At 43.1% G+C, this 14,885-nt stretch overlaps 1 protein-coding gene across 1 annotated transcript in view; it reads right to left on the reverse strand.

The window, feature by feature from the left end:
* The window catches only part of lats1 (large tumor suppressor kinase 1), a 43,813-nt gene that overhangs the window by 11,002 nt on the left and 17,926 nt on the right, over positions 1-14,885 (reverse strand). The window contains exon 5 of the mRNA XM_078541777.1: positions 1,080-1,662. Coding sequence (XP_078397903.1) covers positions 1,080-1,662 — 583 coding nt within the window. The remainder of the gene's footprint in view (positions 1-1,079; positions 1,663-14,885) is intronic.

The following is a 14,885-nucleotide window of genomic DNA, read 5'->3' on the forward strand; positions in this document are numbered from 1 at the left end:
ATTAATTATTATTTTAATATTATGGCCTGTTCCTCGCTGATTAAGATGCATTGGGGCATTGCCATTTAATCTGCTGATTACAATGGACTGGGGGCATTAGAGTTATGAACTCAAGAATTTTAAATACATAATTTATGTTGAAGTGTCTCAAGGTGCTTCACACACAACAGGGAGGCAACTGAACAGAAACGAGTGATGGAGACAGAGAGAGGAGAGGGACAGAGGAGAGAGGAGAGAGAAATGGAACTAAAAGGGCAAACAGATCCAAAAATCAGAGATTTTTTCAACACAAGAGGGAGAATGATTAGAGAGAGGCAGAAGTGTGGGAGAGAAGTAAGTGAAAGAGAAGAAAAATAAGTGAGTCAAAAGTAAGGAGAAACAGACAAAAAAGGACAGTGAGAATAATGATATTGCAAACTTTGCAGACAGTTGCAAGCTTACAGGATCCATGACTAGTGGAGCAGAATCTTCAGGGTATTCCTAAGTAGGGCCCAGCTAAGTTAAACATTTCTGAATGATGGAATAGACTTTCCAGTTGACACACATGCAAATACTGAGGTAAGCAATTAATCACATGTAAATACTAAGCTGGATTCTGACCTGTGCATCTAGTACTACAAATCTATTTGAGAGAAGCAAGCTAGCCTTTCTGCCTAACCCCATTACATCATGATACTATGCCAAGTAAACTTTTAAAGACTCCACAAAAAGCGGATACTTGAGGACAGAGGGAATCAATTACCATCAAAATACTGTCCTCAGTAGTGGAGAAATCTTTGGATTTCTCAGGCCTCAGTCCTCATCCTTAGAGCAGCATGGCACCGCTCTGATCTTCCTTTGCATGTAACTGAGCTTACAGGAATGAGTGGCCTAACCTGACAGTATCAAGGACCCTCTCACCAGGTACAAGGTTAGAACCCTTGTCTACAGGCATGCTGAAGACCCACTCTGATGCACTTCCGCCAGCAGTGGCTTTGTCAGAACTGTTGTCTGAATTATCTGTTGAACAGAGCAGCTATTAATATTTCTCTAACTGCAGTAAAATCCCCATATTATGGGTGTTAGTAAATATTACTCACCACTTTGGTAATACTTGGAATCATGGGTCCATCGGAAACCAGTACACAACCCAAAGTCAGTCAGCTTTATATGGCCATCTCGGTCAATCAGTATGTTATCGGGTTTAATATCCCTATGAATGAAGCCCATTTTGTGGACACTTTCCACAGCACAGGTCAGTTCAGCAATATAGAATTGTGCCAGAGGTTCTGGAAAGATACCCATTCTGATTAGGAGACTCATCATGTCCCCTCCTGGAATGTAGTCCATCACAAAGTAAAGGTTGTCTCGGTCCTGGAATGAATAATAGAGTCGGACGACCCATTCGTTGTCAGCTTCTGCCAAGATATCCCGCTCAGCTTTCACATGAGCAACTTGGTTTCGCAGCAACACATCTTTCTTCCTCAATGTTTTCATAGCATACAACGCATTGGTATCTACTTTCCGAGCTAGGCAGACCTCCCCAAATGCACCTATTCCTAGGGTCTTGATCTTCACAAACATGGACTTATCCATTTTTGCCCTTTTTAGGCGGATATAATTGGACTCTTTCTGGCACAACATCTTGCGCATCTGATCCTGGGCATCTTTAGACAACCCAACCTATAAATAAACAAAGACAGACTAAATTTTCAAATTGAAACCCCTTCAGGTACAAGTTCTGATCGCCAAGTGTACAATTTACTTAAGAACAGATGTTAAATAGTTTCTAATTCATTTCCTGTAGTGTTGTATATGGGGTGTTGAGACCAAGTGTAGTCTTTGGGTGAAGCGGGTTGGCGGTGCTTACTGGACAAGGACATACACTGAACTGCAGTTCAGACCAAATTTTTATCATACATTCGGTCCTTATTTCTATATTTTCATTATAAATTCCTATGTCCACATATAAAATGAAAACTACATATGTAAACTGGTCACGTTGTAATTACCTCCTCCCGCCAGGAGTAACAGCAACCAGTGTTACAAATTCTGATTGTGGGAAGCAAGCTAGCCCTTCTGCCCAACTCCATTACATCATGATACTATGCTGAGTAAACATTTTTAAAGACAACAAGATGCTAATACTTAGAGGGGAATCAATCTCTGTCAAAATACTACCCTTAGCAGCAGAGGATTTCTCTTCACTAAGCCCTTCCTGGGCCTCAGTCTCCCCACTGATGAGACAATATAACTATATTATGACAAGTTTACATAGATAGTTCACTTTATAACTGTGGACAGATGAGTTTACAATGGAAATGCTGATAGGAAATGCACAAAGACATTAGGTCTGAACATATTACAGATATAATTTGCTTCATATTTTAAGCTTTTAAGCATTTATTGTGCTGACATTTCTTTATAAAATTTCACAAACTTAAAATATCATGATACTAAGTAGCATGAATGCTGCAGTTAATACATAAGGCTTATCTGATGCTGAAGATTTGAATGAGTTATATGCTCCTGTCTAAAACTTTGCAGTTAAGGTAACAAGAGTTGGGCACTTCAAGTTCCCTTTGAGTAAAAATGGGACAATTTCTTCTTTGTCTGCCTCCAATTATCAACTCAATCCAATGACAAAACTTACGGCTTTGAAACAGATGACTTCTGAGAACTTACTTTTACCATCAATTACTGGAAGAAAACAGTTCTCCTGTTTCTTGTTATCATGCATTTCACCACTCCCTCAAAGCACAGACCAGAGATGAGACAACTAACCAACAGGGAGGGAGGGGGGAAGAGCAAAGATTAGGTCGCAGTTCAGTATTCTATCAGTTCACCAAAGTACTGGTCATGGAAACTTCAACTGACTCCAGATATTCCCACCAATTGAGAAAAGAAATGAAATTCAATTAAAATTAAATCTATTAAAATTGTGGTTGTGATTTATTGGGTAGTGACAAAGAAATAATACAATTTGAGTTCAATAATAGGAACTGCATTTGTATTATTTACACTTTTCACAATTTCAGCATGTCCCAAATTGGATCACAATCAATGAAGTGCAACCAGGGTTGCAATGCAGAGAAACACAGCAGCTAATTTGTGCACAGCAAGGTTCCACAAACAACAATGGAGCTCATGATCAGATAATTTGTTTTTGGTGGTGATGGCTGAGGGTTAGATATTGATTAGGACACCGGGGAGAACTTCCCTGCTCTTCTTCAAATAATGCTGTAGGGTCTTTTAAATTCACTTGAGACTTTAAATTCACTTGAGACAGAACTACACTTTAATGTCTCAACCAAAAAATAACACCTCCAACAGTACTGGCTTCCACTGAAGTGTCAGCCTAGATTGTGTGTCCAAATCTCTGAAGTGGGGCTTAAAACCCACACATAGAGAGAAATGCATTGCCACTGAGTCAAGGCTGATACCATTTGGAATGATGAGTTTGAACGATCAATATGGTACATACCCCACAACGCAAAATTTGACTCACTATCAACTATGTGTTGTTGCATGTCTCAAACTGAACAAATTATATCCCAGTCACACTATCAAATGAGAATCTGGTTATAAATATAGCAAAAATTAATACTTAGTGTTATCTTCTTCTTTGAAGATGCATTCTCCACATTGTTGGAATTAACATGGTCTCAGGAAACTATACAAAAGGTCGACTGTCATTTTGCTCTCAGCTGGTGGCCTCGTTACCATGTGGTATACAAAGGTAGCGCACACATCAATGTCAGCAACACCACTTCTAGAAGAGGAATAGACACCAATATGGGCACCCTTCAAGGCCAGTCATACAGCTGGTGGCAGTGTGGAAAATGACGGTAAACTACAAGCTAGATCAACCTTTATTTGTTAATCGTCATCTTCCACACAACACTGGAAATATCATAGAACTTAGGACAAGCAGGAGATCCCAGCTGCAGGACACATTTGCTAAATTTAAAAATAAAAATTAATCCATTACTCCCAAGGACAAGTAAATAGTGTTAGCAGAGAATCTCTCAGCACGGAGGTTATTCAGCCCATCATGCCTCCTCTACTCAGCCCTACAAATTTGCCTTTTTGCACTATATATCCAATTCCCTTTTGAAAATTACAACTGAATCACTTCCACCATGCTGCAGAGTGTTTTAGAGTTGGAGTCTATTTTTGTAGCTGTGGGTCTATAAACCAAGGCATGTGAGATAAACACTAGGATGAATGACAAGCACTGTAGATAGTTGCCATGCCTATTGATTATATTTGCAGAGGTGCTTGAAGCTTTTTGCAGTCTTCAAGATGTTGGTGAGAGCTAAGGAGGGGTTCTTGAAAGCAAGCATGCAGGTGCAGCAAGTAGTTAAGACGGCAAAAGGTATGATGGCCTTCACTGCAAGAGGATTTGAGTACAGGAGCAAGGATGTCTTACTGCAGCTCTGCAGGGCCTTGGTGAGACCACAGCTGAAGTAGTGTGTGCAGTTTTGGTCTCCTTACCTAAGAAAGGATATACCTGCCATAGAGGGAGCGTAGCGAAGGTTCACCAAACTGATTCCTGGGATGGCAGGATTGTCGCATGAGGAGAGATCGGGCTGACTAGGCCTGTATTCACTTGAGTTTAGAAAAATGAGAGGGGATCTCATTGAAATGTATAAAATTTTGACAGGGCTGGACAGACTGGATGCAGGGATGATATTTCACCTAGCTGAGGGATCCAGAAAAGGGGTCAAAGTCTCAGGATACAGGGTAGACTATTTAGGACTGAGATGAGGAGAAACCTCTTCACTCAAGAGGGTGGTGAACCTATGAAATTCTCCACAGAAGGCTGAGGAGGCCAAGTCACTGAATATATTTAAGGAAACAGATTTCTGAACTCTAAAGGCATCAAGGGGTATGGGGAGAGCGCAGGAGTACAGCATCGAGATACAGGATCAGCCATGATCATACTGAATGGCGGAGCAGGCTCAAAGGGCTGAAGGACCTATTCCTATTTTCTATGCTCTGATTTTAATGCTATTAAACTGGATTGATCTAGATCTTTATGTCAGATAGGCAGTTGGAGAAAGTAGCAACGGTGATGGATTCAATGACGATAGTGGAGAAACATGAGTGCCATGGGAATACACGTGGAGGATGATGCCATACTTACAAGACATATTCAAGGAGATGACAAAGGATGAAATTCAGGGCATTCTGGGGATCAAAAGGACAGGAGGAGGAAATATAGTGTTACATAGAATTGAAATCATGAGACAACAGTATCATGAGATGGGCATTTGAAGAATAAGATTGGAATAGGAGGGGTAAAAAGCAAGGAGCAGCCAGGACTGAACTCAGGAGAGGGATTCATTGTTCAGAACTGTTTCAGTTCACTTTAACCAACGCCAATAGAGGATACATGCACACAGGCATCATTGAGGGAAAGAAATGTTGCATGTGCTTGAAACTAATCAAGTATGAGACTGGACATTACAAAAAAAGTAGAGAAGCTGTGAGAAGGGAACAGAAATGATGCCCCTTGTATTTGCCAGCAGGTAGGTCTCATGTGGCAAAACATAATTAGACAGATTTCCTTCAGGTGAGGAGAAATTTCAAGAGTAAATTGTAACATTTTGTCTGAACTATTTTGTTTTGAATGCATTTATGATGTTAAAGATTCCATGATACTCGCTGAGAAAAGCCAGAAGTGTTCCTGTGGATTATGCTAAAATTCTTTCTCCAACCACCACCAATTAAAGGGCGCGGAGAGAGAGAAACGAGAGGTTGTTAAAGAGCGCGGAGAGAGGCGGGCCGTTAAAGAGCGCGGAGAGAGGCGGGCCGTTAAAGAGCGCGGAGAGAGGCGGGCCGTTAAAGAGCGCGGAGAGAGGCGGGCCGTTAAAGAGCGCGGAGAGAGGCGGGCCGTTAAAGAGCGCGGAGAGAGGCGGGCCGTTAAAGAGCGCGGAGAGAGGCGGGCCGTTAAAGAGCGCGGAGAGAGGCGGGCCGTTAAAGAGCGCGGAGAGAGGCGGGCCGTTAAAGAGCGCGGAGAGAGGCGGGCCGTTAAAGAGCGCGGAGAGAGGCGGGCCGTTAAAGAGCGCGGAGAGAGGCGGGCCGTTAAAGAGCGCGGAGAGAGGCGGGCCGTTAAAGAGCGCGGAGAGAGGCGGGCCGTTAAAGAGCGCGGAGAGAGGCGGGCCGTTAAAGAGCGCGGAGAGAGGCGGGCCGTTAAAGAGCGCGGAGAGAGGCGGGCCGTTAAAGAGCGCGGAGAGAGGCGGGCCGTTAAAGAGCGCGGAGAGAGGCGGGCCGTTAAAGAGCGCGGAGAGAGGCGGGCCGTTAAAGAGCGCGGAGAGAGGCGGGCCGTTAAAGAGCGCGGAGAGAGGCGGGCCGTTAAAGAGCGCGGAGAGAGGCGGGCCGTTAAAGAGCGCGGGGAGAGGCGGGCCGTTAAAGAGCGCGGGGAGAGGCGGGCCGTTAAAGAGCGCGGGGAGAGGCGGGCCGTTAAAGAGCGCGGGGAGAGGCGGGCCGTTAAAGAGCGCGGGGAGAGGCGGGCCGTTAAAGAGCGCGGGGAGAGGCGGGCCGTTAAAGAGCGCGGGGAGAGGCGGGCCGTTAAAGAGCGCGGGGAGAGGCGGGCCGTTAAAGAGCGCGGGGAGAGGCGGGCCGTTAAAGAGCGCGGGGAGAGGCGGGCCGTTAAAGAGCGCGGGGAGAGGCGGGCCGTTAAAGAGCGCGGGGAGAGGCGGGCCGTTAAAGAGCGCGGGGAGAGGCGGGCCGTTAAAGAGCGCGGGGAGAGGCGGGCCGTTAAAGAGCGCGGGGAGAGGCGGGCCGTTAAAGAGCGCGGGGAGAGGCGGGCCGTTAAAGAGCGCGGGGAGAGGCGGGCCGTTAAAGAGCGCGGGGAGAGGCGGGCCGTTAAAGAGCGCGAGGAGAGGCGGGCCGTTAAAGAGCGCGGAGAGAGGCGGGCCGTTAAAGAGCGCGGAGAGAGGCAGGCCGTTAAAGAGCACGGAGAGAGGCAGGCCGTTAAAGAGCGCGGAGAGAGGCAGGCCGTTAAAGAGCGCGGAGAGAGAGGCCGTTAAAGAGCGCAGAGGGAGAGTGAGGCAAAAGACCATTAAAGAGTGCGGAGAGAGAGTCCATTAAAGAGTGATGAGAGGCCATTAAAGAGCACAGAGGGGGAGGCAAGAGATGAGGGGCCATTAAAGAGCATGGAGAAAAGCGAGCGACCATTAAGGAGCACGGAGAGAGACGAAAGGCCATTAAAGAACATGGAGAGAGAGAGGCAAGAGGCCATTAAAGAGCGTGGAGAGAGATGAGAGGCTATTATAGAGCACAAGAGGGGAAAAAAGGGCAGAGAGCAGCTGATTGGCAAGTAGGATTACTGAGTATTTCTAGTCTTTCAAATAAAAGTAAAGGTCTTTAGTTTGTGTTTAGTCTCTAGTCTTTTTTTCTCTTTTTCTTAAAAATACCTTATTAAGTATAGGATCGAAACTGGTGTAAAGAAAATAATTAAAATAATTGTAAAGAGCGGGGGATTCTTCAAGTGTAAAGAGCAGGGATACTAGAGTAATTAATTAATAAATTAGATAAAATACAATAGCGATGACAGGGCTGCAGCACATGGAAGCTGCTGGACACCAAGGTGATCCAGAGTGAACACATCTATAGTAAATGTTTGCAGCTCTAGGAACTTTGGATCCGAGTTGAGGAGCTGGAGTCCGAGCTGCAGACATTGCATCACATCAGGGAGGGTGAAAGTCAGCTGGACACTTTGCTCCAGCAGGTGGTCACACCCCTCAGATTAGGTAATTCAAATTTGACTGCAGGTGAAGCAGGCATGGGGGTCCAGGGAGTAGCGTTTGAGGAGCCTCAGCCCCTGCAACTGTCCAACAGCTTACAAGGTTCTAGCAAGCTGCGGATGAGAGCAGGGACTGCAGAGATGAGGAGTGAACTGACTACTGCACCATGGTACAGGGAGCCATTAAAGTGAGGGGGGATGGAGGAATTAGGAATGTAGTAGTGGTAGGGGACAGTATAATTAGGGGGATAGGTACTGTTCTTTGCAGCCGTGAGCGTGAGTCCCAAAGACTCTGTTGCCTGCCCGGTGCCAGGATTAAGGACATCTCTTCAGGGCTAAAGAGGAACTTGGAGTGGGAGGAGAGGGATCCAGCTGTCGTCATCCATGTTGGTACCAATGACATTGATAGGACTAGAAAGGAGGTTCTGCTAAAAGAATTTGGACAGTTAGGAGCTAAATGAAAAAGCAGAACCTCCAAGGTAATAATCTCAGGATTACTGCCTGAGTCATGGGCAAACTGGCATAGAGTAAATAAAGTCAAGGAGTTAAATGTGTGGCTCAAAGATTGGTGTGGGAGGAATGGGTTTTAGTTCATGGGGCACTGGCACCAGTACTGGGGTAGAAGGAAGCTGTTCCGGTGGGAAGGGCTTCACTTGAACTGAGCTGGGACCAGTGTCCTGGCGAATCGAACAACTAGAGCTGTAGAGAGGGCTTTAAACTAAATAGAGGGGGGTAGAGTTCTGGGGAGTTGATACGTACACTTATAAAGCAAAAGGACATGGCAGCATTGCAGGGCAGCTATTTAGGTAATGATACCCAGAGTGTGATAGGAAGGGATAGAGTGTACAAACATGAAAACACAGCAGCAAAAACACAGCAGCAAATAGGGTCAAAGGGGGATAAAATGGTAAAAAGGCAAAATTAATGGCTCTTTACTTAAATGCACGTTGTATTCAGAGAAAAATAAACAAATTAACAGCACAAATAGAGGTTAATGGGTATGATCTTATAGCCATTATGGAGACATGGTTACAAGGAGATCAAAGCTGGGAACTAAATATTCAAGGGTATGTGAAAGGACAGGCAGGAAGGAAAGGATGGTGGGGTAGCTTTGTCAGTACAAGATGGAATTAGTGTGATAACAAGAAAGGATCTTGGATCAGAAGATGTAGAATCCATATGGATGGGGAGGAGAAATAACAAGAGGCAGACGACACTGGTGGGAATAGTCTGTAGGCCCCCTAACAGTAGCTATACTGTCGGACAGAGAATAAATCAGGAGATAACGAAGGCATGTAAAAAAGGCAGCACATTAATCATGGGTGACCTTAATCTTCATGTAGATTGGGAAAATCAAATTGACAGAGGTAGCCATGAGCAAGAATTCATGGAGTGTATTTAGGACAGTTTCTTAGAATAATATGTTGTAGATCCAACAGGGATCAGGCTATTTTGGATCTGGTAATGTGTAATGAGGCAGGTTTAATAAATGATCTGAGTAAAAGATCCCCTAGGAAACAGTGACCATAACATAGTTGAATTTAGCATTCAGTTTGAGAGTGAGAAACTTGGGTCAGAAACAACTGTGCTAAACTTGAATATGGGTAATACAAAGAAATGAGGACAGAGTTGGCTGGAGTGGACTGGGATAGGATTTTAGCAGAAAAGACGGTTGATGAACAATGGCAGATGTTTAAGAAAATAGTTTATGACTCACAACAAAGATATATCCCAGTGAGGAAGAAGGATTCTAGGAAGGGGATACCATTCCATGGTTAACCAAGGAAGTTAAGAATAGTATCAAATTGAAAGTAAAACATACAATGTGGCAAAGATTAGTTGTAAGCAGAGGATTGGCAAAGTTAGAAAACCAACAAAAGGTGACCAAAAAAAAAATAAAGAGGGAGAAAATAAACATTGAGGGTAAACTAGCAAGTAATATAAAAATGGACAGTAAGAGCGTCTTTAAATATATAAAAAGGAAGAGAGAGGCCAAAGTGAACATAGGACCCTTAGAGAACAAGGCTGGGGAAATAATAATGGGGAACCAGGAAATGGCAGAGGAGTTGAATAAATACCTTGTTTCAATCTTCACAGTAGAAGACACTAATAGCATTCCAAAAATACTAAATCAAGGGGCAAAAGAGAGGGGGAGGAAATAAATACAATAACTATCGCTATAGAAAAGGTACTAGGGAAACTAATGGGGCTAAAGGCTGATAAGTCCCCTGGATCTGATGGGTTGCATCCTAGGATATTAAAGGAAGTAGCTACACAGATAGTGGATGCAGTGGTAATCTTCCAAGAATTCTTAGATTCTGGACAAGTCCCAGAAGCTTGGACAATTGCCAGTGTAACACCCTTATTCAAAAAGGGAGACAAAAAACAGGTAACTATAGGCCAATTAGCTTAACATCTGTCATTGGGAAAATGTTAAGAGTCTACTATAAAGCATGTAATAGCAGAGCACTTAGAAATGCATAATATAATCAAGTAGAGTCAATATGGTTTCATGAAGGGGAAATCATGCCTGACAAATTTATTAGAATTCTTTGAGGAGGTAACAAGCAGGATAGATAAAGGGGAACCAATAGATGTAACATATTTGGATTTCCAAAAGGCATTTGATAAGATACCGCACATAAGGCTACTTAATAAGATAAGAGCCCACGGAGTTGGGGGTAGTATATCAGCATGGATAGAGGATTGGCTAACTAAAAGACTGAGACTTGGGATAAGGGGGGACATTTTTAAGATGGCAACCTGTAACTAGTGGAGTGCCACAGGGATCAGTGTTGGGGCCACAATTATTTCCAATATACATTAATGACTTAGATGAGGGAAGTGAATGTACTATCGCCAAGCTTGCGGATAACACAAAAATAGGTGGGAAGGCAAGTGTTGAGGATGACATGAAGAGTCTACAGAGGGAAATAGACAGGTTAAGTGAGCAGGCAAAAACCTGGCAAATGGAATATAATGTGGGAAAATGTAAGGTTACGCACTTTGGCAGGAAGAATAGAGGAGCTGAATATTATTTAAATGAAGAAGACTGCAGAAAGCTGCAGCACAGAGGGATTTGGGAGTCCTTGTGCATGAATCCCAAAAAGTTAACATACAAGTTCAGCAGGTAAAAGGGAAGGCAAATGGAATGTTGGCCTTTATTTCAAAGGGAAGGGAGTATAAAAATAGGGAAGTCTTGCTAAAACTACACAAGGCACTAGTTAGGCCACACCTAGAATACTGTGAACAACTTTGGTCCAGAGAAGGCATTGGAGGCAGTCCAGAGAAGGTTCATTAGGTTGATCCTGGCCATGGAGGGATTTTCTTACGATGAGAGGTTGAGTCAGTTGGGCTTGTACTTATTGAAGTTTAGAAGAATGAGAGGCGACCTTACTGAAAAATATAAGATTCTTAGGGCGCTTGACAGGGCAGAAGCTGAGAGTTTGCTTCCCCTTCTGGGACAGTCTTACTCTCAGAGTAAGGGGGCACTCACTTAGGATGAGGAGGAATTTCTTCTCTCAGAGGGTAGTCAATTTGTGGACTTCTTTATCGCAAAGGGCTGTAGAGGCTGGGTCATTAAGTATATTCAAGGCTGAGATAGACAGATCTTTAATCAGTACGGGAATCAAGGGCTATGGGGAAAAGGCAGGAAAGTAGAGTTGAGGATTGTCAGATCAGCCATGATCTCATTGAATGGCGGAGCAGGCTCGATGGGCCAAATGGTCTGCTTCTGCTCCTACACCTTATGGTCTTAATAAAGATTAACCATAATAGGTTCACAGCACGAAAAAGTCCATTTGATCCATTATGTCTTTGCCAGCTCTTTGCTAGAACAGTTTAAATCTCATGCCCCATACCTTCCTCTGCTTCAAATACTTTCTCAGATTTCCATTAAAAGATGCATTAATCTCTGCTTCAAACACTCCCAATAGCAAACCGTATCTACTGTATCCCCTGGATCTATTCAGTCACGTTCAAAAAAGTACATATTTGGTCAAATATGACTTGCATTTAACAAATTCAGGATGGCTGCTCTTTGATTAACCCATACAATTCTAAATACTCATTAATTTTATCTTGAATTATTCTAAATCCTTGCCACCATGGATGACAACTTTATCCTTTTCTCCCATCATGAACAAAGGTGTCATATCAGCTGCCCTCCAGTCCAATGGTACAAATTACACAGCTGTGGGTTGAATATTGTGGCCATGATTATCAACATTATCTCAACAGTCTAGGGTCTTTTCTCTCAGTACCTGGTGACCTATCCACTTTGAGCTCTGCTTAATTTTTTTTTCCAGAATTCCTTTACTACACTTAGCTGCAACAACTGCTCCACATCCTCATCTGATGCACCTACATTTTTTGCTTACCTAACGTTTAAAAGCCTTTCCATTTTCACTTTTAACCCTTCAACTCTCCCTTTACATATTCTCACTACATTCTCTATATTCAGTATCGCTGGTCTTCATTTTATCACATCCTTCCATTTTAAGTTTCAGTTTAGTTTATACAAAGGACGATCTTTCATTGCTCCTCTTTTCTCCTTCTCCTATTGATTTTGCACTGCATCATCTCATTTGTAACTCTCTCACTGGTGAGCCAGCTTGCTTTCTCATTCCTTTACCTAAGGCATCTTTACATTTCAGTGCTGTGATAGATTCCCCAATATACACTGCACCCCAGGAAGAATGAACTGAATTCCTATAACATCTTTCACAACCTCAGGTAAACTAGGAGCTAAAAAGTGAGGAAATTAAGGAAATTAATATCAGCAGAGAAAAAGTATGGTGAAACTTGAGGGACAAAATCTGAGAAATCCGTGGGACCTGATAGCCTATACCCTAGGGTTTTAAAAGAGATAGTTGCAGAGGTAGTGGATGTGCTGGCTATCTTGTTCCAAAATTCCAGAGATTCCAGAAAGGTCCCATTAGATTGGAAGCTAGAAAATGTTATACCACTTTTCAAGTAAGAAAGGAAGGAGAGAAAAAACAGTGACCTACAGGTTGGTTAGCCAACATCAGTTGTTTGGAAAATACTGGAATCTATTATTAAGGAAGTCTGAAAATGCACTTAGTAAAGCATAGTAAGATTCGAACAAGTCAACATGGTTTTACTAAGGGGAAATCCTGTTTGACAAATTTAGAATTTTTTTGAGGATGTAACTAGTAGGGTAGATAAAGGGAAACTAATAGATGTCGTATACCTGGATTTCCAAAAGGCATTCGATAAGGTGCCACACAAAAGGTTAATAGGTAAGATAAGGGCTCATGGAGTTGGGGATAGTACTTGAACATGGATAGAGGATTGCTTAACGGATAGAAAGCAGAGAGTGGGTGTAAACACGACTTTTTCAAGTTGGCAGGCAGTGAATAGCAGGATCAGTGCTGGGACCTCAGCTATTTACAATCTATATTAATGACTTAGATGAAGAGATCATGAGTAATGTACCAAAGTTTGCTGATGATACGAAGCTAGGTGGGAAGATGTGAGCATTCAAATTAGTGGTAGGCCTCTTGGCCCCTTGAGTGCTCCACCATTCAATAAGATCATGACTAATCTGGTTATAACCTCAGTCCATATCCTTTTCGCTCTCTTGTTTATCAAGTATCTATCTAACTTTGCTTTAAAAATATTCGAAGACTCTACTTTCACCGCCTTTTGAGGAAGAGAGTTCCAAAGACTCATGACCCTCAGAGAAAAAAAAAATTCCTCATCTCTGTATAAAATGGGCAACCCCTTATTTTTCACGTGACCCCCTAGTGTTGATGGTAAACTGTAGGGAGAGCACAGAGAGGCTGCAAGGAAATATAGACAAATTAAATGGGTGGGTAATAAGATGGCACACGGAATATAATGTAGGGAAGTATGAAGTTATTCATTTTGCTCATAAGAATAAGAAAGCAGAATATTTTTTAAAAGATGTGAAACGTGTAAGTATTGATGTTCAAAGAAACTTGGGTGCATTTGTACAAGGAATGCAGGAAGTTAGCATGCATGTGCAGCAAGCAATTAGGAAGGCTTTCTTGGTCTTTATTGCAAGCAGACTCGAGTACAAGAATAAAGAAGCCTTGCTACAGTTGGTGAGACCACATCTGGAATACTGTGTGCAGTTTTGGTTTCCACATTTAAGGAAGGATATACTTGCACTGGAGAGGGTTCAGGAAAGGCTTACTACATTAGTCCCTGGGACGAGTGGGTTATGCTATGATGAAAGGCGAAGTAAATTGGGCTTATATTCTCTGGAGTTTAGAAGAATGAGAGAGGATCTCTTTGATACCTGCATAATTCTGAGGGGGTTTGATTGGGTAGACAGAAATTGTTTCTACCGGTTGGGGAATCTAAATCATGGGTTTCAAAGGTTACGGGGAGAAGGAGGGAGAATGGGGTTGAGAAACTTATCAGCCATGATTGAATGGCGGAGCAGACCCGATGGGCCGAATGGCCTAATTTCTGCTCCTATGTCTTATGGGGGGGCATAGTCTCATGATAAGGAGCCAATCATTTAGGACTGAGATGAGGAGAAATTACTTCAAAGGGTTATGAATCTTTGGAATTCTCTACCCCAGAGGGTTGTGGATGCTCCATCGTTGAAAACATTTGAGGCTGGGGTAGACAGATATCTGGTCGCTCAATTAATTAAGGGATACATTGGGGAGCAAGTAGGAAAATGGAGTTGAAGCCCAAGATCAGCCATGATCACAGTGAATGGCTGAGCAGGCTCGATGGGTCATATGATCTACTCCTGCTCCTATTTCTTACGGTCTTGCGTTCTTAGGATGGCCCAAAGTGCTTTACAGCCAATTAAGTATTTTTAAAGTGTAGTCACTGTTGTAACATAGAAAATGTAACAACAACGTTCCATTAACAGCAATAAGATGATGATCAGATAACCTTTTTAAAAAAATGTTGTTTTAGAAATAAATAATGACCAGGACATGAGGAAGAACTCCCCTGCTCTTCTTCAAATATACCAGGGGATCTTGTACTCAGTACAGCCCTCCACTGAGGTGGCAGCCCACATGATGTACTCAAGTGTCTCCAGTGGGGCTTGATACTACAAGCATTTGAATGAAGAGGTAAGAGTGCCATCTCTGAGCTGAGGCTAACATCAAGACATAGGGCAAAATCAAAATTCATAAGGTTA

This window comes from Cetorhinus maximus, chromosome 5, assembly GCF_964194155.1.
Source record: "Cetorhinus maximus chromosome 5, sCetMax3.hap1.1, whole genome shotgun sequence".
Lineage (NCBI taxonomy): Eukaryota > Metazoa > Chordata > Chondrichthyes > Lamniformes > Cetorhinidae > Cetorhinus > Cetorhinus maximus.